The sequence below is a fragment of the Seriola lalandi genome, unplaced genomic scaffold, assembly GCF_002814215.2.
Source record: "Seriola lalandi dorsalis isolate HSWRI2012SDOR001 ecotype SW California unplaced genomic scaffold, Sedor1 jcf7180002054899, whole genome shotgun sequence".
Taxonomy (NCBI): Eukaryota; Metazoa; Chordata; class Actinopteri; order Carangiformes; family Carangidae; genus Seriola; species Seriola lalandi.
In genome coordinates, this window is record NW_019525451.1 from 341,215 (window position 1) to 364,024 (window position 22,810).

At 46.5% G+C, this 22,810-nt stretch overlaps 2 protein-coding genes across 5 annotated transcripts; both read right to left on the reverse strand.

The window, feature by feature from the left end:
- Window positions 1–236: 236 nt before the first annotated feature.
- LOC111672445 (protein Shroom2-like) lies at window positions 237–18,795 on the reverse strand. 4 transcript variants are annotated; one of them, XM_087180284.1, is made up of 13 exons: window positions 18,545–18,795; window positions 17,874–18,130; window positions 16,872–17,020; window positions 9,106–9,207; window positions 8,834–8,851; window positions 8,268–8,390; window positions 5,852–8,162; window positions 5,679–5,734; window positions 3,699–4,325; window positions 2,808–3,314; window positions 2,336–2,510; window positions 1,967–2,239; window positions 237–1,871 (listed from the first exon to the last, which is right to left on the reverse strand). In XM_087180284.1, the coding sequence occupies exons 2-13, from the start codon at window positions 18,093–18,095 to the stop codon at window positions 1,599–1,601; spliced, it is 4,836 nt and encodes a 1,611-aa protein (XP_087036410.1). In that variant the 5' UTR covers window positions 18,096–18,130; window positions 18,545–18,795; the 3' UTR covers window positions 237–1,598. The 4 variants fall into 4 exon arrangements, with proteins under 4 accessions (XP_087036410.1, XP_023285629.1, XP_087036408.1 ...); XM_023429861.2 differs by lacking the exons at window positions 8,834–8,851; window positions 9,106–9,207; XM_087180282.1 differs by lacking the exons at window positions 8,834–8,851; window positions 9,106–9,207; window positions 16,872–17,020; window positions 17,874–18,130; window positions 18,545–18,795 and adding an exon at window positions 14,178–14,268.
- Window positions 18,796–19,442: 647 nt separating this feature from the next.
- Window positions 19,443–22,810, reverse strand: LOC111672407 (protein NLRC3-like; the record flags this gene model as incomplete). The annotated part of the gene is made up of 5 exons (XM_087180275.1): window positions 19,443–20,630; window positions 20,733–20,779; window positions 21,350–21,523; window positions 21,717–21,890; window positions 21,972–22,810. Coding segments are annotated over 5 exons (1,773 nt in total), but the record flags the coding sequence as incomplete, so codon positions are not given.

Sequence of the window (22,810 nt, forward strand, 5' to 3'; positions counted from 1 at the left end):
TTAATGCCGTTATTTGTTTTTCTCACTGAACACGCAGAAACTTTTAGAAACGTATTAACGAGACACTGTGGTCATTTTTATCTGTGAAACTTTATTATTAAAGTTTGATTTTCTTGAAACAACGTTTTCTAAAATCAGGACTTGAACTTTCTTGAGATTCCTGCAGCGAGCGTTTGTGAAAATAGGAGAAAAAAAAGTTACTGGACATAAAAGCAGAAGAAGACAGGAGGAGCAGGTTTCTCAGCTTAATCATTTTATTGCTTTCAAGTTGGTGAAAGAGCCACTGCATACAACAAGTGTGGGCCGGACCCACGTCAGTCCATGTGGATCACAGTGGGGGGGGGGTGCTACAGTAGGCACGTCTTCAGATAAATATGTGGCGTCCCCTAAAAGGACCAAAGCAGAGAGTAAAGTGCTAACTTCATCATTAACCTCCATGGAAAACACCAGCTGCACCTCAGTCCCTTGAAGTAGAAAACGTACAGGAGTCAGGAGGATGTCTGGATGGGAGCTTCAGCTAAAAGCACCAAGTGTGAGTGAAAGCCTGAAATGATCAACGTCTGCGCTGCCGGAACGGGTCGGCGTCGTCTTTCCGGTTCTCGGATCCGCCTCTAAGTCCGGCGTGAATCAGAGAGCTCCACTCGGGAGGACGACGAGGAATCAAACTCTTCGTTTCATTTCATCGGGAAACAAGAAATACGTCAAGAGTCAAATTAAATCACCGGGAAAACATCTTCCCTTTCTCCATACACGTCTTCAAAAAAAGAAAAAAGGCTACAATAAATTACTAAAAAATATTTCTTTGAAACTTAAAACACACGCGATGATGATTCATTACAAACAGCCACGAGCAGCGGAGGCGTGAGCTCATGATGCAGCTTCAATCCAGCTCAGGAAACACAGATATGAAAGGGAGGAGATGAAGAGACGAGCACATGTGTGTGTTCACACACTGGCTGAGGAATTATAGTTTGGGGGTTTTTCAAAGCTCGGTGTCTCTGGGGAACGTTCAGGAGCAGAAACACTGGGAGCCTGTGAGTCAGAAGATTTATCTGCGGAGATGAAATCATGGCCGCCTCAATAAAATACTCAAAGTCACTGAGACATGAGACATAATCAATTAATCAACAAAAGGACGCTGTTGTTCCAGGATGAGTTTCTGGATCCAGAAGACGGTGACGGGAGGGAAAGACCAGAATCCTTCAGTACGTTGATGAGCCAATTTCAACCACAGGAACTTTTGTTTCTGTGGTTACAGTTTGTTTAATCACTGATGCGTCACATCGTCTCTCCGGATTCTTGTCTGGACATTAAGTGAAATATCTGGGGCCTGAGTGAAGCCGCCATTTATCTTATCGCTGAGTGAGTCATCTTTAGTTTCCTGGTAGAAAACGGCCTTGTGGGAAATTATTATCGGTATTAATCGTGAGAAATAATAACGAGCATGAAACAAGAGGCTTGAAGTCGTCTCAATCTAACAAAGACATTAATATCAAAAATGCTACATGTTGCACCTTCACTTGTGGTCCAGGCGCCGGGTCCTGATCCAGGCGCCGGGTCCTGATCCAGGCGCCGGGTCCTGATCCAGGACGTCGGCATCAGAGCAGCGGCCTCTGCTCCAGCGGCAGACTGTCCAACAGGCACTTGAGCTGCTCCTCGCCCAGCTTGATCTTGTCCTCCAGTTTGCGCTGCTCGATGATGAGCGCCGACTTCATCTTGACGAAGTGCCGGTAGTCGTCCAGGCTCCCGGCGTCCAGGTGCACCTCCATGATCCCGGAGACCAGCCGCTCTCGACGATCCAGGTTCTCCTTCAGCTCCTTGGCGTCCTCGTGCTGCCGCATCAGCAGCTTGCGTTTCTCCGTCAGGGTGCGCTGATGGAGAACGGATATTAATGATTAATAATATAGATGTCAATGAATGATATCACTGTGTTTCCCCTCTGCCCTCGTGGGACCGCGGCGGTTACCTTCTCCTCTGGCGGCGCTTCGTCCTCCAGGCTGTTGAGGGCGTTCTCCACGCGGGCGAGCCGCCCCGACAGCGACAGCAGCAGGCTCACCACTTTGTCCAGGTCGCCCACGAACATGCGGAACTTGTCGAGCTGGTTGGGCTGACAGAGGCGCTGCACGGTGGCCTCCACCTCGCGGCCCAGAGTCTCGTTGTCCTCCACGTCCTCCTGCAGGCTCTGCCGGGCCTCCCGCAGCACCTCCAGCTTCCTCGCCAGGCTGGAGATCAGCTCTTGCTGGAGGAGGAGAAGAAGAAAGAGTCCAACTTACACACGATAACGACAACAACTCTCTCCGACTAGCAGATCTCTGTCTCCGTTCGTGTGTTTTACCTTTTTACTGGCCAGGTCGACGTCGAGCTCGTCCTCAGAGTCCTGCTCCTCCAGCTGCACCTGCATGTCCTTCATCTTGATGAGCAGCTCGGCTTTAGGAGCCGATGTGTTGTAGTAGGAGGAGCTGGGCACCAGGGAGGCTGCTGCTGACACACACACATCCTCCTCCTCCCTCCTGACACACACACACACACACACACACACACACACACACACACACACACACACACACACACACACACACAGTTAAAATGGATCTTGGAGTTGTGGCTGTAATGAAGCCTCTGCCCAGCAGGGGGCAGGCTGACTGAAGGTTGAACCGCTCCCTCACGTTCACTGTATTCTCTCTTTTTATCACTGTTTTTACATTTGTTGTGAATTTATTGAAATGATAAAACTCACACACAGGTTAAAAGTTAAAGGTTAAAGGTTAAAGGTTAAAGGATGCAGCAGCAGGTGTTGCGTCTCCCACCTGTCCATGCTCCTGGGGGAGGAGGTGGGCAGCCTGGAGCTGGCGGACGCCCTCCTCCGCTGATGGGCTCCCTCCAGGATCTGCTCCTCTGAGGGGAAGAGTCCCTCCATGAGGTCCATGGTGGTCTTCCTGCCGCTCTGGTCGAGGATGTCCACCAGGGACTTGTCTTTGCCCATGATGTCCCTGGCCAGTTCCTCTCTCTTGGCGTCCTCCTCCGAGCGCCGCAGCTCGGGCACCGACTCCTGGGCCGGCGCCGAAGCTTGTCCCGGGTCCGGAGCGGCCTGGCGGGTGTAGGCGCTGAACAGGGACGAGGCCGGGTGCTCTGTGGCGCCCAGGCAGGGGACGTGGGGCGGCGGCCCGAAGAAGCTGTAGGTGTCGCCGCTTTGGGGCAGGTAGGCCCGCCCCTCCCGATCTGAGCTGCTCTCGGCGTGGACGATCCTCACGGGGACTTTCCTCACTGGACTCTTCACATCCATCACTTCTGCAAACCTCGACTCATTCTCCGACCTGAACACGAGACAGATAGTTTTTTAATAAACACCAGAGCTGCGCCGGCGACTGATCGTACGCCACCGGAGGAAAAGGTCACAGTCGCCAAGTGGCTTCTACAAAATTACAGCCTCCACTTTGATTCGTCTCCGGCTGCTGAGGAAATCTACGACGTGCACGATCAGACTCTTTTCATTTCAGGAACCTTCTGCTTCATTACTCGAGGTCTGACGTATAAATCTGTTTATCTGTTGTTGTTTTGTTTGTCACCGTCTCATTTTCCCTCCATGTGTCTTCTTCACGTTCACCTGGAGCCGTTATTCTAAGCCTCTTTTATTAGAGGAGGAGGAAAAGCTTTACATAACGAGGGGCAGTGAGGAGACATTTTGCTAAGCTGCTTACCTGAGCGGTGAGTCATCCCACACGGACACGGCCGGCGGCTTGTCGGTCAGTCTCAGCGGTGCGAACTGCGGCGAGGGAGAGCGCGCTCGGTCCGCCGAGGGCAGAGACAGAGCGTCCGCCCAGGAGGAGAACGGGGATGGAGAGAAGGAAGGTGGAGGTGGCTGCTCCTTCTCCTGCTCAGTGTCTACATCTCCTTCGCTCATGTCTGGTCCGGGTGTCCCGCTGAGGTGAGGGGAGCTGGCCGGGGCGGGGCCCGCGGACGAGCCCCGAGCAGCAGCATGGTGCTGGGTGTCGGAGCTGGATCTGGACAGAGGCTGGAGCGCCGACTGGTCGGCCTGGGCGCCAGCGAGGAATTCCTGGGAGGAGGATGTGGTTTCTGGGCCTAAATGGGGCCTGGGCGGCGGCAGGAGGCCCTTGGTTTGTGGAGGCTGGGCTGGATGCTGGGAGCCAGGGTTGGGGCTGAGGCTACGAGGGCCGGAGGAGAGGGTGGTGTGGGAGGGATTGGCGGCATCTGGTTTGGTCCTGTGGTCAGAGAGGCCCGGGATTGGGCCCTCGTTTCTGGGGGCCGGCGGGGCCGCCTGTGGGCTGTGGTCAGGCTGGTATCGCTGCCTGTTCTCTGACTTCCCTCTAGAGGTCAAAACAAAGACAAACCTCATCAGAACCAAAAAAAATAAAAACATTAAACGTCCCACAGCGAGTCGCTCTGTGTCCTACAGGAAATTATTCTTTTAATTTCACAATCAAACAAAACATTGATTCTCTCCGTCTTTATCAAGTCGTTAAACTCTTTATTACAGTTTCTGAAGAGAAAAGCTCAGAAACGTTCGACCCATCTTTACTGTGTTTTTCAGTCGTTCTGGGAATCAAGTCAAACATCAACACAACATGAGTCACAGTCGTTTTGAGTCACAGCTGTTTAGAACAACAAGTCTGTGACTCTGGTTTTAGTATATCAGAAAAAATACTTAACACAATTAACTCTCTCTTTATTATAATCATTATTTACCTTTTAACTGCAATATCAACGTTAGCATTTAAAAAAAGACTTATTCCCCTTCATTTTAATCAGGTTCTTCAAAGCAACAACCATGTAAAGTGAATAAAAGTGAATAAAGTTTAAAAGAACCTCTAGATCTTTAGTGAAAAAATAAAATTCAGTAATTCTGAATTTAATGCTTCTCAATTTGCAAGAGTAAAAAGACTGGCCAATTAAATTCACCTTACATTAATTATAAATGTGTTTAAACCTCTTAATCATTGATGTACAAAGCAAGGAGAAGTCGCTCTCTAGGCTTCAAAGTGGGAATAAAATAACATAAAAGAGGTTTTGGTTGATGATGAACGTAAAGCAAAAGACTTCAGTGGTTCAGCCACTAAGACGAGGTGATGTAACAGCAGAGAGATTCTTAGGTTTGTTGAATATCACATTTCCTGCAGGGTGTTACGTCCGACCCTGAGCAGAACACAGCCACTAACAAAAGGAGCAAATGCTGAGGATTAATTTCACCTTTTGACCAAGAAAACGATCACGCAGACAACGGATGAGTTGCTCTTTGTCAGGAGCAGCTTAAGAATAAACTGATACACCCTCCACCCGCCGTAACTCAGCAGTAACTTTACTACAGGAGTCCAGGAGGAACTCATCACCTCAACACGAGCTCCGACAACAGGAGATAGATTTCATTTCCTTTCAGGCTCGGGAAACGGAGACCTGTCCTCTTTCTGCGCTGAGATCTCACCACTCTAACACATTCCACATTTACATGAAACTTCACAAGCATTTCTTTTTGCCGGATGTTTCTGAGCAGGAAGGTGTTCAGCACATATGGATGTTGATGCTGTTGGACCTGACCTGACAGCCTCTGGGACATCCGGCCCCCCGTCACATTTTGTTTTCCAGTTTATGTTTCTTTGCTTTACCCACGTGATTTTAAGTGTTATCTTATATATATTCACAATACAAACAAACTAGGATCTCACCTGGTGGTGGAAGTGCTCTGCTGGGCTTGAGGGTCTCTCCATGATGAAGGAATATTCTGCAAAATAACAGGTAAAGTTAAGGCCTTTGTTAAACGCAGCCTGCCCTCAATAGAAGACGACAGCAGTAGTCTCTTGTGGTCGTACCTGTCAGATCCAGAAATATAAAAACCCACCTGTGTGTAGAAGTCTGCAGAGGGAGACGATCTGGATCTCTCATGGACGCAGACGGTCTTCTCCTCAGAATCTGCGTCTAAGATATTCTCTGCAGAGTGATACCTCCCTTGCGTCTTGGCCTCCGACGACTTCTTCTGCTTGTTCCACGTGGCCTGGTACTCGGCGAAGGTGCCGAGCCTCTGCTGCTCCAGTGAGGTCTGCATGTGTCCGGGGTTGAGGAGGTGGTAGGGGTCCGCGGGGGGGTGAGCCTCCTCAGGTTCTCCAGACGGAGTTCTCTGTTTGAGTTTCTCACCGAGGTCTGCGTTCAGGTTTGAACCCTGACTGGACTTCAGCACAGGTCTGGAGAACGCCGGTTTGGCCTCAAAGAACTTCCTCCGTTCTCCAAAGGACCCGGTTTGAGGTTCTCCCTCCACTCCTACCTTGTCGATCTTGTCAGGCTCTGAGAAGGAGTGCGTCCTCTTTGCCAGGGGGAAGCGCTTACGTCCTCTGATGCGTGCGTTGGAGGTTTTAACTGCCTGCGCCTCCGGTCCAAGGGGTTCCAGGTCTCGTCTCTGGAAGGAGGTGGCCTGGAGGACCCTGGCCTGCGCCTCCTTCAGGTGGTCCTTGTAGGTGTTGGAAAAGGAGACGCTGGAAGACGTAGAAGTCTCTGTGGATCTCCAGTCCTCTCCCTCCTCGTCTTCTGCGTCGCAGGTCAGCGTGGCGGCGCTGCGGCTCTTCTGCAGCTGAGCTCGTTTCTGCTGGATCTCCTTGCGGAGGGTCGTGGCGTAACGGTCGCTGCGGCGATTCGCTTTTCCACTGCCGCTGGCCGAGGTGTCACCAGCATCCTGGGTGGACACGACACCCACGGTCGTCGCTGCCGGTTGTCTCTCGGCCAGACTCCTGCTCTCCTGGGCCAGCGAGTGGAGAAGCGGCGTTTTCAGCGGGGATATCCGGTGGTCGTCTTGAGGCACCCATGGGTCTTGCTGCCTCGAAAGACTGTTTTTATGATCAATACTTTGATGTGTTGAAAAGTGTCTTTTCATGTCATGCGTGTGTCCTTCACTTCTCTTTGCAGCATCCTCTGGGCTGCGGCCTGGAGCCGAGTGTTCAGGCGTCTGGTGGTCATAATGAAGGCCGTTCCCAGGATGGGAATGACCGTTGCGCTCCTTATTTTCACTGTAAGGCGTCTGGGACTGAGGTAGAGGAAACTTCGCCTTAACGTTTGCCTTCAGGGAACCTTGGAAACCTGGTTCATTGCTGTTTACCCGGTGAGGTTTCTCTGCTTTCACCTGCCTGAGCTCAGCAGTCTGAACCGAATGCTTGCTCGCCATGCTGTAGTATCTGCTGTGGCCCCCGCCCTCCAGGTTCGGGTTCGCAGCAGAACCTGTCGTGGCGGCTGTGGAGTGCCGGACGTGTTTGCGGCCGAAGATGTTTGTGGGCAGATCCTGGAGGCTGCGATAGTAGTTTCCCACACTCTGGGTCTTGGTGGGAGGGGCTGATCTAGTCTGCAGGTAGAGGGGGCTTTCGTCGCTGTACTGCCTCTGGTGGGTGGGAGCCTGGGTGTACTGAGACTGTCGGACATCAGTGCTGGACAGGGAGAAGAGTTTGTTGGGGTGCAGCTGGTTGTGGTTGTGGTCAGCTGCCGTGTTGGGATGGAGGAAGTCTTCGGTGGGGAGGGGGTTGAAGCTCCGTCTGGCCTCTGAGGTTTTCTCCTGGTGAGATCTGAGGCCGTTCTGTTCTTTGTTCTCAGACTGTTTTTCAACTGATCTGCCGTTGTTCTTTGTCGGACCACTCGGCCCTTCAGAGTAAGGGAACACCTTCGTGGCGGCAAAACTGTCGCTGCGCAGGGGGGGAGGTGGGGGAGGAGGAGACTGGGACTTCTTCTTCTCCGGTACCTGCCACACCGGGCCGGTGCCGGGTCGACCTGCAACCGAAACCCGAGAGGCGGGCTGCTCCTCTGCCCGCGACCCCTCCCAGCCTCCGCTCCCCAGCGTCGGCTGCAGGTACCGGGGCCGCCCGGCCTGCTGAGGCCCTTCGCTCTGAAGGCCCTTGAAGAAAATGTTTTCGGTGCTCGTGCCCTTCCTCCCTGAGGCGCTCTGCTCATGAACGGGAGGGCTGGAGCCGTTGGAGAAACAGCTGAACCCGGAGTCTCTCTTGCCTCCTGGTCCACAGAGCGGCTCAGTGCTGCTGATGTATTTGGTCGGGGAAAGACGACCTGCTGGGTAGAGATGAGACGGACGGTCCAGTCTCTCCATGTTGTTCGCTGAGCTGAACTGACTGGTTAGCTGACAATGAGGCTTCTGATCCGCTTGTGTGGACGACTCTTTGGGCCTGAGGTCGGGAAAAATGTCACGTTTGAATTTGATGAATTATTGTTCTGTTATCACAAAGTTACCTGACTGAACAGAAGATGTTCTGGGCCGACAGACGACTCACCTTGCTTCATGTTTCGGTTGCCAGACTGGTGCTGCAGTGGCCTCTCTCCCAGCGGGCTCCGACTCCTCTTCTGTCAGCTTGGAGGAGTGCCAGGTATGAGGCCGTGAGCCCGGATCATTCTTCCTGCAAGGCAGCGAGCAAACAAAACACTTTACACTATCGCAGGAGAGTATTTGACATTTCAGCTCCTTCACTGTTTCTCTCAGGAGAAGACAGGCACCAACATCATTCTCGTCCAACAGAAGTGCAGAGTTCAGACGGTGCAAAGACTCTGCAGTTTCAAGTTCACTTCATTCAGTTGAGTGGGTTTTTTCGTCCACAATAAAACTGTGGTTTATTGTTTTCACATAATCTGCATTTCAGAATCCGTTAGATTTCATAAGAGACTTTGGTTTGTTGTTCATCAAAATATTTGTGCTCACATTTCAAACTCTTCTGGCCTGGAAATCCAATTAAAATGAATAACCTGCTCTTATAAAATCACCCACACCTTGGAACGAAGCTTAGAAACATAAACTGATACTGAACTGTGATATTCACTTTGCTCACACCGAACCGGCACATACCCTTTGAAGCGGTTCTTCCTGGAGAGCATGTTGAAAGGGAAAATAATTACAGGTGTTTAATAGATCATGTGATCACACAGTTTATTAAACCAGAGACAAAACCAACATCACAGGACTGAACTAACACCGATGAACAAATCACCACTAAAGGAAACTTGGTTTGGACAACTAGCACCAAAAGAGAAAGGACACTAATCACGAGGTAAAAACTGGACGACCACAGGGACACAAACTACCAGCAAACACAGCGGGACGCGTCCGGATGACGGTACCTCATAGAGCTTCGCAAAATCTTGGTGAGAAAGCTCCTCGCCACGTGAACTTCGGTTTCTGACGGCATTGTGCGTGGCGATACGACGTCGACCATTTTAGGCCTGATGGGCGGCGAGCGGGAGGAGGCAAAGGAAACGTTGGCGTCAAACATGAACAGAAGCAGAAACTGAATTTGAGGTTTATTTTAATTACAGCTGATAATTAGGACAACCAGTATTTTTCAAAGCTGAAACGTGACTTTATTTTGCACTAAATCCCGGAGCAGGTTTTATCCAGAGGGAACTTCATGTGTTTCTGGGTGAACCCGTCTTTTATTGTGAAGAGCTTTCACAACAGGAGAGGGAGACAGATCTGTCACAGCCATCTGGCCCTGACAGAGCTTAGCTGCTTGTGAACTGGATCCACGGGATGGAGAGGAAATCTGCCTCCCTCCCACCACAACCTCCTCCACCTCAGCTGAAACTATCAGACGGTTTTATGTGCACAAAAAAAGTTACAGGACATTTCAAATTCTGATCTTTGGGGAGGTTGTTTTCCAAGTTCAGATGTCAGACCCAAGTGAAATCTCTCAGCCAAATGAGACTTCAGTCGCCCTGACCGAAACTTTAACCCTGCCAGGCCGTGATGGAGACGCTGCATTCCTTCAGAGGAGGAATGCAGGGAGGTATTTTCCCTCCCTGCCGTGCCCTCGCTTCAAGTGGGACATCTCTGTTGGCCATCTCCCAGGAGTCCCACAGTCTCCCAGTCGCTGCCATGGAATAAAGAGAGAGCAGCATCTTTCCCGCTCTGATTTCTTTACTAATCTTGTTGTGGGTTTGACTTTTGTCCGTCCACAGAAACATAAGATTAGAGCGAAGGAGGAAGGGAAAGAAAAGAAAGTCAAAACTCAAGGTCAATACAACCACTGGCTGCTTGTAAAGGTGATAATCTAAAAGTTTATTATGATGTTTCTGGACAGAAACGATGCAGATGCAAAATCTTTGGGGCTCATCATCTTTGTACTGCACCTCAGGAATCAGCTGTGGCTGAGACAGGTAGCTTTCATCGCTCTGCAAATCTTTGTGTTATGGGTTCGTCATTTCCAGGATGTTTTTAATAAAATACAAAACAAACGTCACTTTCAGGTGTTTTTAAAATCATCATAACTTATGGAGCAGCCAACAGGACTTTAACATAAACCCCTGCCTCTGCTCCACGTGACACAAAGTGAGAGTTGCGTTGCCTCCAAACAAGCCCCCGCACAAAGGAAATGCAAATGTCCCCTTTTCTAAAGCGCAGAGGGCCTATTGTCAGGGGATACAGCTGGTCTGTCACAGATATTCCAGCGGGGAGGAGACGCCACCGCTCACTCCCAGGAAACATGAGTCCAGCTCAGGCCGAGCTGAAACACAGCTGACCCACTTGGCTGCAGGAGCATCCGAAGTCTCGCTGATCTCATCACTGACTGAGATTCACTCCACAAACATAAAAACAAAGGGGTGAAATCTGAACCTGAGCTCCACTACAAACATGAAGACATCATTTTCTATTTCCTAAACTGAAAAATAAAAATAATCATTAGACAAAAAAGTTGTTAAGTTAGATGCAAAAATCAAGATATTAAGATTTCAACCTGTTTTCAATGCAAATCAACATGTTTCTATTCAGCTCTGCAGAGGTTTGTCTCTTGAAAACAAAAGATGCAGAAGAACCAACAACATTAAACCTGATTTTAGCAAATAATCCGAGTCACAAACTGGTTGAAATGTTTTTCCTGCTGAACTGAAGTGATGATGATGGAGATGTTGAGGAAATGATGCAACAACAAAACATGGGAACTTACCAGCTTTCTGGTAACTGTTCTCTCCTGTGTGTGTGTGTTTGTGTGTGTGTGTGTGTGTGTGTGTGTGTGTGTGTGTGTGTGTGTGTGTGTGTGATCTGTCTGCGTGACACCTCTGCAGCCGACTCCTTCAAAAACAATTCAGGACAGGAAGAAAAAAAGATGCACTTTGACACCACTACTCCCACCAGTCTGACAGAAACAAGCACTGAGGAATCTGGCACCTCCTCCTCCTCCTCCTCCTCCTCCTCCTCCTCCAGCTCCCAGTATGAACACACACAAACACACTCCACCTTGTGCTGGAGGAGATTTCCCCGGGGGATTATGAGGGGGGGATTTGAGACGAAGGGGGAGGAGTTATCGTCCTGTCCCGCGTCCTTGCTGCGATCTAGTGTTTGGACTCTAAGTTGGACCACAACACCTCGGCAGCTCCGTCTGTCACAGATAAAGGAACAGTGACGGACGCTCACGAGCCGACATCTTTCACAGCAGTGGCAGTAAATTATTATCACGTCGACTTTATCTGTAACTGAGTCTTTAAAGTCGTGTTTTCTTCAAACAGGTGCAGCAAGAATGTCTCAGTCTGTCTCCAAGTATGTTCTCATTTAACCACCGACGACATAAAAACAAATACACATGTTTTTTTTTAAAGGATTTATGAGATAATCAGACTGCACTTTGTCCAGTTATCAGTCTGTCTGTGATAGTTTACATTTCACAACCTCGCTTCTCTGCTCCAGATCTACTTCAGTGTCCTTGTCAGGAAACACGGCTCGGTCAGGAATGTTTGGCCTGGGCCCACGTCTGTTTTGAGAGATACCAGCCAATGTCAGACTGAGGGGGAGGAGGGGGAGGGGGAGGAGGAGGGGGAGGAAGAGGAGGAGGCAGATACCGGGTGGCTCCTTCAGCATGGAATGACTCCTCTGCTGAAGCAGCAGGAGTCAGAGTCTTGGTCTGTGTGTCTGTGAAACTAAAATCACCCAAAATGTAAATGTAAATTTAGTTCAGCCACTTTACAAATGAAGCAGAAAAATGATGATTTATGGATCTGAGCACTTTTTTTTTTTTTTACATGGTCAAGGTCATCGACAGAGAGCAACAGACACACAAAGGTTTTATCTTTAGGTTTTCTGACCCTGATCAATGGATTCAACTATTATCCACACGACTGATCACACAATCAATAGAAATAAATCAAGATGGCGTTTTATCCAACATCTCCGGTTGTCAGTGATGTCAATTCCCTACGAACGTCTTCTAATCGCCAGTTCAGCCACTAGGTGGCGCTCAACGGCCACTTCAACTATTTTACTGCTTCAAATCCATCAGGCGACTATTTTGATAATCGATTCATTTTTCAAACAAAGAGTTCCTGTATTAAAGGTCTGTTAAAGTATAAAATAAGATGTCCATGTGTTGTTTCATGATATTTATACTTAAAACGAGCTGTTAGGACATTGTGATGTCACAACAAAGCAGTCACCAAGCCCCGCCCACCTGGACCCACCATCCAAACCTTGCAGGATTTGGTTTCTCTGAGTGTTTTTACCTGAAATCTGCTTTATTTTTATTGGATCACTCAGAAAACTGTCAGCCAATCAGAAGAGAGGCTCAGAGCCTCCTTTCTTCTGATTGGCTCACTGACCTGTTGTTACTAGAGCTGCAGAGAGAAGCCTGAGAGAGGAGATGTGAAACTACACTGAGATGGTTTTTGGTTCTTAAAACCACAAATATATCTTCTTATGGATCAACACTTCAAAATAAAACACAGAAGAAGAAAATATGGAGCTTTAAGATTCTTTTCTCTGCTTTACATCCCAGGAGACTGAATATCTTTGGGTTTTACCTGCTGGTTGAAACCGTCACCTGTGATTCAGAGAAACAAGGATGGATATTTTCATCATTTCCTAATATTTTACAGACTAAATGATTAATAATAATGTAAATACTGGTTAGCTGCAGCTCTAGTTTCCTCACTTTTTGTCTTGCTGAGGATTCCTCCAATACTCAATCCTCCATTCAAACAAACCCTGGTACAACAATCACTGTCGCTCTTATCAAATCACCGCCATTTCCTCTCCTAACCGTCATCTCTGTCACTCCCCCGTCAGCTCCTGTCAGGCCGCTCAGAGGTGACACATGTTGCTGATTCACCAGCTTGAGGCCAAACAGCCACCATCACCACCACCGACACCAGCAGCAGCAGCAGCAGCAGCAGCAGCCGCCTGTGGGGCCGACCTCGCCGCGATGAGCTCCAAACACAGCCGCACAATAGAAAGTGCCAGCGTCATCACAGCTGGGCTTATCTGTGTGTGTCACTGCCCGCACCGGCAACAAGAAAATAAAGAGAGGAGGGAGCCTGGAGAACGTAACACGCTTCGACAGAGGTCAGACCTCAAGACGGCCAACAGCCTGAACATCTGGCAACACCTGGAACAACAATCAGGCCTTTGATTTAGGCTCTCGTTCATTTTACATTTCACTTCTTCTCGACAACATCCACCTGTTGCACAACAACACAATATTCATTCATAGCAGCTACATCTTGATTCAGTGGCTGATTCCTGTGACTCATGGAGGAAACAAACAAACTTTAATCAAACAGAAAATGCCGGCGTTTATTTTATGTTTCATTAAAGTGGAAAACGGAAGAAAATGTAATAATAAAGTGGGAAAATAGGAGGTTATAAAATTAAAATACTTTTTCTATGAATTTAAAAGGATTCTGTACATGATTTTTAGTCCCTAAATTAAATTAGAGTAGATAGTGTGTGTGTGTGAGAGAGAGAGAGAGAGAGAGAGAGAGAGAGAGAGACAACAGGTTTAAGGGCTGTAACAATGATTTGACACAAACATAAACCGCCTTGTAAATTCACAGAGAAACACTGCGACACATGAATCCGTTACACACACACACACACACACACACACACACACACACACACACACACACACACACACACTTTACCTGCACTAATGTTGTCATCTGTCCTTTTTCTCCACCTTCACATAAATTCCCTTCCAGCAGTTCGTCAGGTTGTTTTTCTACATTAACAGCTGATCCTTCTGGAAAATGGGTCACTGCTCTTCAACCTTTATGTGTGTGAAAACAACTATCTGCTATCTCAAACTCACTCGCCGCTTCCTGATCTAATCCCATTTGTCATGATTGAATCAGAGGAGATGAAATAAAAAGAGGCAGAGGCAGAACAAGAAAGAGACAAGAGGGAGGTAGAGGGGAAGAGGAAATACCTGGGAGTGGAAAATCTTCTCTTTATCTTCTAAAAAGCAAACATGTCCAGAGAGAGGAGAGAAGCAGACAGGAGCGCCCACTCTGTGCTTGTTGGAGTAGCCAAAGCCCCTGAAAACAATGGGCTCTGCTGATATGGCCTATCCCACTAAGTAGTGTCAACTCACCTAGGCAACATGGACCGTACCACTGCTGCTGCAAACAGGGGAGGACGCCTGCACTGAGGCAGCTCTGAGGACGGCTGAGCGCCTCCTCAGAGCGAGTTTTTAAACCTTCCCTCTCGATATGCACGTGACGTTCGCTCTCTGAATCACCTCGGATCGGGTGTTTTTTTTCCTGCAGAAGCTGGTTGATGAAACACAACCGTCGTTCCACCTTTCCCTCCTGTTGACTCGACCCGCTCTGCAAAGCTGAGCCCAGGCCCCGTGGCTTTGCAACTAGTAATTGGATTCAGGATTTAAGTCTCTGTTGCCATTTACCCAGTGAGCAGATGAGTATGTAATTCTGACATCAGTGTAAAGGAGAAAAGGTTTTTCTTCTACAACCTCCTTTACACTATGGCTCTTTAATTTAATCTCAATTTTATCTCTTTATTTCCCCTCAGATTTCCTCTTAATTTTACAGTATACATAGATATTCTTAAATTATAATGATTCATTAATGGCAATAATGCTGTTGATGAATTAATTGTTTAAGTGAATTTTCAGTTGAAATCAACAGAGACTCTCTGGATCGAGCTTCTCCAATAAGAGGAGTCGTCACTAAATCAGTATCTTTGGGTTTTGGAGAATTGATGAAACAAAATGACTTTTAAGACTTTTAATCCATGTGTGACTTAGACAGCAACACTGTCTGTGTTTTATCACAAATCACAAACCTGATCCTCATTCCTAAAAGCCAGGACACGAGTCAAAGGGAGGAACAGAAAAATATTCTCACCCAATGCTTTTTTTCCCTGTTATTTCAAATCACTGTAACATGCTTTGGTCCTTATAAAAAGTAAAACACACACACACACACACACACACACACCCAATGGGCTCAAGGCTTCCACAGGGTGGAGCTAATTCATCATCTGCTTCCTGTCACTCGGACAAAATGTGACTTTAGACAGAAGTAATGGAGTAAAGCTGAAACGACGAGACCATTAATTGAACAGCAGAAAACAATTAACTGAACATTTAAATAGAAAACACGAAACAAACTCCACCGATACGTTACTGACTGTAATCTCATTTCTAGACAAACAGTCACACTCACAGTGCAGACGCTCCTGCAGCAACACACACACACCTGGTTCATAACGAGTGAACATCGTCAAGACAACAAGCTGCAGGTGTGGAGCAACTTAAATGTGAGAAAGAAAACATTACAAAACAATAAAAAATGAAATAAAATAATAAACTTACTGATTAAAATCAACAGGTGTGGGGGAAAATATAAATCAATAAGCTGGTCTGTAAAGTCTAAAGTCAGAAAAAGGATCCGCATTCTGTTTTAATTTTAATAAAACAAAGTTTCCATCTAAAGACATCTTCGTCAGGCGCTGTCAAATCTATAAAGTGTCAGAAAATAGAGAAAAATACCCATCACAAGTACCCAGAGCGACTTCAGGTGAGAGGACGACTTTGAATGTCTTGTTTTGTCCGAGCATCAACATCCAACGCTCAAGTGCTGAAAACTGCAGTTCCTCTAATGACCACAAGAGCCGAGCTCCAACACTGAGTCAATCCCCAAAGACTCCACAAATAAACATGTTTACAACCAGGTACAAAAAACTGTTTTGGTTTCTGTAGCTGATTTCCTCATTCATGACACCTGTTTATATAACTCATCTATTTACATTTTATTAAGGACTTAAGTTATGTATAATTGAGGGCGTGGCTTCTTTGAGTGACAGGCGGATGAGTGTATGCATGCACCAAAGTCTCGGCACCACCTCTTTGGCTATTTGGGATTAGCTGGGAGTTAGGGGCGGAGTCAGACACTGCCAAGATGGCGACGGTGGAGCAGCTCACTCTGAGATTTAAAAACCTGTGGGTGACATCACAGAAGTACGTCCATCTTTGTTTACAGTTTGTGTTTTTGTGTAAATTCTGAATATTTTTAGTTAATAAAGATAAAAAACAGAGAAAACACTGTTACTAGAATATCACGTTCAAATAGAAAAATAATGAAGCATGCTTAATAATGTTTACTGTCAGCATTCACATAATCCCTGCTCACTGAAGGCTGTCCTGACCTGAGGGCTGAACTGGGCTAAAGGTCGAGCCCCTCGACCACCAGTAGAGTGAGAGTGGCGCTGGTTTGAGGTGGGTCGGTGTCGCAGCGGCCGACAGAGGGAGGGACTCCCCTCTGTCTCATCTACGAGTCATTATCTGAGCTCTGAAATAACAGTGTTGGCTGGAGCCCGACTGCCTCCACAATACCCGCTTTTGTTTTACCCTCAGGGGCAAACGAGCAGCGAGAGGCCCATGTGTGAGGCTGGGAGGCTGGGTCTGCCTCAGCCCACCCCCCCTTAATAAGAGGAATTAATGGTTGGTGAAGAAACATAGTGGGATTTTAGGAGTTTTAGGACACAAAGTTTGTTTACAACTAATTCAGACTATTTTAGACCCAATTTTATTGTGGTGAAGTTGAGAAAATTTCGTTTCATTTACTTGTGTTTCTCACACTAAGGCGCCAAAACTCTGTACCTTCGGACCCCCAGGGTCAGGGTCTTGTGGGAGCTCTTCACCAGGCAGATGGCCTCCTGACGGGAGCCGCTGAGGGGAACGGCGTTCACGCTCACCATCTCGTCACCGGCCTGCAGATGGACCGCCGCCGCCGCGCTGCCTTCCTCCACCTGAGCACGTAGACACCAAATACAGGTGCAGCAGGAAGTCAGTTATTTCAAAAGATCTCAAAATAAATCAACTTCTAATCTCGGGGGCAATTAAAAAAATATTTCAAATGATTTTATGTCACAACACTTTGAATCTAAGTCACATTCTGTTTAGCTGAGGATATCATAGGTACAACAACCATTTCTATTTCTTTTCTCCATCAGTGTTTCACTCAGGACGTCATTTCATCCTGCACTGGCCGGAAACCTGAGCTCTCTGATTAAAAATTAAATCCTGCACCGGCTGTAACCTGAGGGAGTCGGCGGTGTGTGGCTCCAGGTAAGCTGCAGTTCACACCTGCACACAGAGAAAGCTCCTGGTATCTGCTGTGCAGCATGTTTCATATAAAGAATTAGCACTGCAAGATAAAAGTGACTCCTTATGAAGGTTTAGCATCAATTAATTCGATTTGAGGTTTTAAATTTGAACATTTGACTTTATATTCTAAACTTAGAGTTCAGATTTTTAACTCGATGTGTAATATCTCACACAGCAGTGATGTTCAGTATGAAAGAAGACAGCTGCTCTCAGTAAAAGCCAATATTTCAGACACCGAACGGCTTTAAATTCTGCACCATGACTCTAATTAAGATGAAACTGTTTGAGCTGATGAAGGTGTTTCCAAAACCCAGAGCTCAGTCCACACCTTAGAAAACAGCGTCTCACGTTTCCTCCTATGATGTTTTCTTGTTTGTCTGTATCTGACACGTTGCACAGCAGCAGTAAATAAATAAACTTTGTGAATGAAATGAAATAAACAATCTAAAAGTGAAAAAGAAAGGTTTGAGCTCTGGAGCAAAAGAACTACGTCACCTTGGTGATGACCAGAGGCTCTCGGTGCTCGGTTCCTCCCCTCAGGGTGAAGCCCCAGGGCGCTTTGCCTCGGAGCAGCACCTCCACCAGCTCCTCATCCTCCTCGCCTTCCTCCCCTCTCCTCTGCTCGTCCGTGCGGCCTCGCCACTTGTCCACCTCCCTCCACCACTTCATCCTTCCTGCAGAAACCCTCAGGTCGTCTCTGTAGTCCACGGCCTCCATGACTCCTGCCGTGCAGTGGGCTCCATCGACACAGGCTGAGTGGAGCCAAAACACCATTCATTATATTTAAATTCATTTCCAAATATAGGAGCAGCAGGTGAAATATGGGGAATATTATGGGAATATTATCAAAATTATAACTGGAATGATTAGATTATTATCTGATCATCAGAAAATTAACACACATGTATTCTAATAATTGATTAATAACAAATATATCTTTATTTGAGTTTCTCAGATGTGAATATTTATTTATCGTTGTCTAATATGATAAAACATGATATATATAATTCAGTTAAATGTCAAAACAAAATAAAGCTACTCGACATAGCAGATCAAGCTAATTATAATTAAGCTAATTGTGATCTTATTAACGCTTTTTTACCATCAATAACAACAAAAACTAATTGTTAATCGATTTTTTGTTAAGTTTAAGAGCTTTAACTTACTTGTAAATGATGTTCTCTGCACAAAAGCTTTCGACAAACAAATGACAAACGACAAACGGCAGGTGAGCGACTCCGTTTCTCCGTGAGAGCTCCAACAGGTGAGGCGCGAGCTCTGTCTTAATTAGTTGTTAATTTAAATTGAACTGAATCACTCGGACAGACTGGAGCAGAGTTTCGGTGTCTCAACCCCCCTCCACGGCCTCTCTGTGGAGCTTACACCGCCCCAGGCTGAGCCACCCACCGTCCGGCTCCTCCACACCTCCTCTCCTCTGTCCGTTAAAAAAATTAAAAAAAAATCCCCTCCGTCAGTTTACTTTTACAGACGTAGGCGGTGATGTCACCACGCCCCCTGGCGGCGACGTGCGGCGTCACGAGGCTGTGAGTTGCCTTAAGGTGCTTCTCGTAAACTTCCGCTTTCTTCTTCTTTTCTGTTTGTTTCTTTTTTCTTTCTTATTACTTTATTTTTCTCTTATTTCTTGCCCTGCAGCCACTCTTCTTACCTGTGTATAATTTCTTACCTCAGCTGTTCAGATGTATTTGCCTCTTCCTCTGCCATTGCTCCCATAAAGTGACTCTACCTGTCCTGTCTGTGTGTCGTTGGTTCCTCACTGATCCTGACGTGACCACAAACAAAAGCATGAATAATTCATATTAATGTCGGAGTTATTGCAGTTAAAAATATAAGCGTGAAAATTAAACAGGGTTATTTTCCAGATTTGGCAGTGATCATTTCTGAATGAATGTTTAACTTACTCTTTCTGAACACTAGATGGCGGTATACACACATCATATACATCAATGTGGTTAATATTAATACCTTAACATAAAAATAACCAGGTTATAGTTTAAAATACAACAATAAAAGAGACTGGAACAAGAAAAGCTCAATTCTATAGACTTTGTTATATTATCTCTTACAAATGTGTTTATTTAACAAACAAGTATGAAATACAAAGGACATCAAACATGGTTTTATATGATACTGACCAAGCTGTCAATCAGTGAAAAGTTTCCACATATGCCAAATAATTGTATTAATTACAGTAGCTTATATAAAAATTAACTAGCTTCACAGTCAGAATCAGAATTAAGTTTATAGCCAAGTAGGCTTTCACATACAAGGGACTTGCTTCAGTGTTTTGGTGCAAAACAATAGACACAGTGAGAAGAAAGTAAAAAAAACCTTTTAGCCCACCTCGTCTGTTCTCAAGTATCTTATCAACACCTGAACATCTCACATCTTGTGGCTTGCCTCAGTCAAGTGAGTGCATGTAGGATTTTTTCATAGCAAACAGCACAGATGACTGACAGGTGACTGCATGCACAATATCAGGACCTTCCAACTACTTAATGGACTTCAGCCACCATTAATTTCATGAATTACACCTTTGCTTTTCCTACTGTGACATGTCCAGTGATTTTGAACAACGTAAAAATGATTTTGTTTGTGTTTCTATACACATTGGATAAAGACTGAAACTGGCTTGTCAGCAGCTGATTTTGAACTAGTCCACTTGTTCTACTTGGCAGTTACTTCTCTGTCTCTCTTACAGCCGACACAGTGACAGTGAGGCGCCAAATGACTTATCCCTAATCCTGAACGCAGGGTAGACAGGTTCAGTGAAAGTGGTGTTGATGGTGTGGAGGTGGATCTGTGTGTCAGAGCAGACGCTGTAGAAGGACAGAGTGCCGGCCGGCCAGTCCAGATACACTCCCACTCTGTTAGACGAGGAGGCCGGAGGACGAACAGATGTTCCACTGTTTTTGTGACAAACAATGAAACCTTCATCAGAACAGTCCAAAACCCAGGACTGATCATTCCCTCCGAGCCTGCAGTCTGCACCATTTCCTTTCCTTTTGATCCTTCTGTAAGTCACACCTATATCAACCCACCCTTCCCACTTGACCTCCCAGTAACAGCAACCAGTCAGACCAGTTTCACACAGGATCTGTCCCCAGTGGTTAAATCTGTCTGGATGATCAGGATACGGCTGCTCCTCCTCCACCGCTGTCACCTTCCTGTTGTCGTCGGACAGTTTGACTTTTCGTAGCGCTGTGTTTGAGTCCAGTGTGAGTTCACAGTAATCTGATGGAGAGAATACGACACAGCGCTCCTGTTTATTAAAGTGAAGAAGATAGTTGAGTGTTCGCTCATTCGTTTTCATGTTAAGATTAAAAACACACTTACACTTCCTCAGACCCGGTTTCAGCCTGCAGATTCCACTGTTGTCCACTCTGGAGGAAAATACACACCAAGTCAGACCAGCATCCTCTTTTGGATAATGGACATTAACACTGAATTGTTCTTGTTATACCGTAGAAAACTTTGTGGAAAACCATCCACCAAAATCACAAATCAAAGTGGCGCCAGAGACAAAAGTCAGAAGATCCAAGACATTCATCTTGTTGATATTTTACTGCATAAATTCAAAATACGACCTACTGTTGATGCTAGAGGAAAAGAATATATGTAGATATATATAAGAATTGATATATGATTGATACAGCTGGGAGAGGGTCATCTGGACTCTCTTGCTTACCTTGCTGCCACCACAACTCGACTCCAGATAAGTGGCAGAAAATGGATAAGTCAGCAGTCTCAGCCAAAGATATCATTAGCTTAATATTTCTCAGGAATTAGTCAGCACGACTGGTTTAATCACCTGTCTCCTGGTGATGGTTTTCATGTAAAACTGAAAGCTAATCACTGTCACTTCCACTTTCCTCTTACACATGTTGACACCTTGACACAACATGGTTTCCAGCTCTACCAATCTCTTTTGTCTGCAGCAGGCCTCTACATACCTGAGAGTGTCCAGTCTCCAGTCTGGATCCTCCAGTCCAGCAGACAGAAGCTTCAGTCCTGAGTCTCCTGGATGATTGTAGCTCAGGTCCAGCTCTCTCAGGTGGGAGTGGTTGGAGCTCAGAGCTGAGGCCAGAGAAGCACAGCCTTCCTCTGTGACCAGACATCCTGACAGCCTTTAAAACATGCATGAGATACATGTTAGATCAGCTTCATATCCTAGACCCAGTTTATTGATTGATTGGCTTCACCTTCTGTTACGGCTCAATAAATCATTCTGGAGAATAAATCAAGGCTGAACCTTGACTACTTGACATTCATGAACACTTTTACTGACTGAGTGTTACCCTGAATGTGTAAAATCCTGACCTGAGAGTCTCCAGTGTACAGAGTGGACTCTCCAGTCCACCAGACAACAGCTTCACTCCTGAGTCCTGCAGGTCGTTGTTACTCAGGTCCAGGTGTCTCAGACTAGAGGACTGGGAGCTGAGGACTGAGGACAGAGCTTCACAGCTTCTCTTTGAGAGGTTACAGCCACTCAGTCTGAAGAACCAACAAACAAAAACATGATTTTACTGCTTAGACCAAACTATCCTGAATTGATCCAGTTACCTCTGTACTTACACAGCTTTGTTAGAGACTTTGACCACTGGCAGCAGCTTCAGAAGAGCCTCCTCTGAAGCAGAGTATTTCTTCAGGTCAAACACGTCCAGATCTTCTTCTGAGGACAGTAAGATGAAGACCAGAGCTGACCATTGAGCAGGAGACAGTTTATCTGTGGAGAGACGTCCTGATCTCAGGGACTGTTGGATCTGCTCCACTAGAGAACGATCATTCAGTTCATTCAGACAGTGGAACAGGTTGATGCTTTTCTCTGGGGAAGGATTCTCACCAATCTTCTCCCTGATGTACTGGACTGTTTCCTCATTGGTCTGTGAGATACTTCCTTTGTATGTAAACTGGAGTTGTAGAAGACACTGATTGGTCTGCAGTGAAAGACCCATGAGGAAGCGAAGGAACAAGTCCAGGTGTCCATTTGGACTCTTTAAGGTCTCGTCCACAGCTCTCCTATAGAAATAAGCAAGTTCAGATTTGTCTTGAAACAGTTGAGACCACCAGGATGTGGACTGTTCTGACAGCAGATTGACTTCAGACTTGATGAAGGTCAGATGGACATGAAGAGCAGCCAGAAACTCCTGAACACTCAGATGGACGAAGCAGAACACCTTGTCCTGGTACAGGCCTCTCTCCTCTTTAAAGATCTGTGTGAACAGTCCTGAGTACAATGAGGCTGCTCTGATATCGATGCCACACTCTGTCAGGTCTGATTCATAGAAGATCAGGTTTCCTTTCTGCAGCTGCTCAAAAGCCAGTTTTCCCAGAGACTCAATCATCTTCCTGCTCTCTGGACTCCAGTGTGGATCTGTCTCAGATCCTCCATCATACTTGACGTTCTTCAGTTT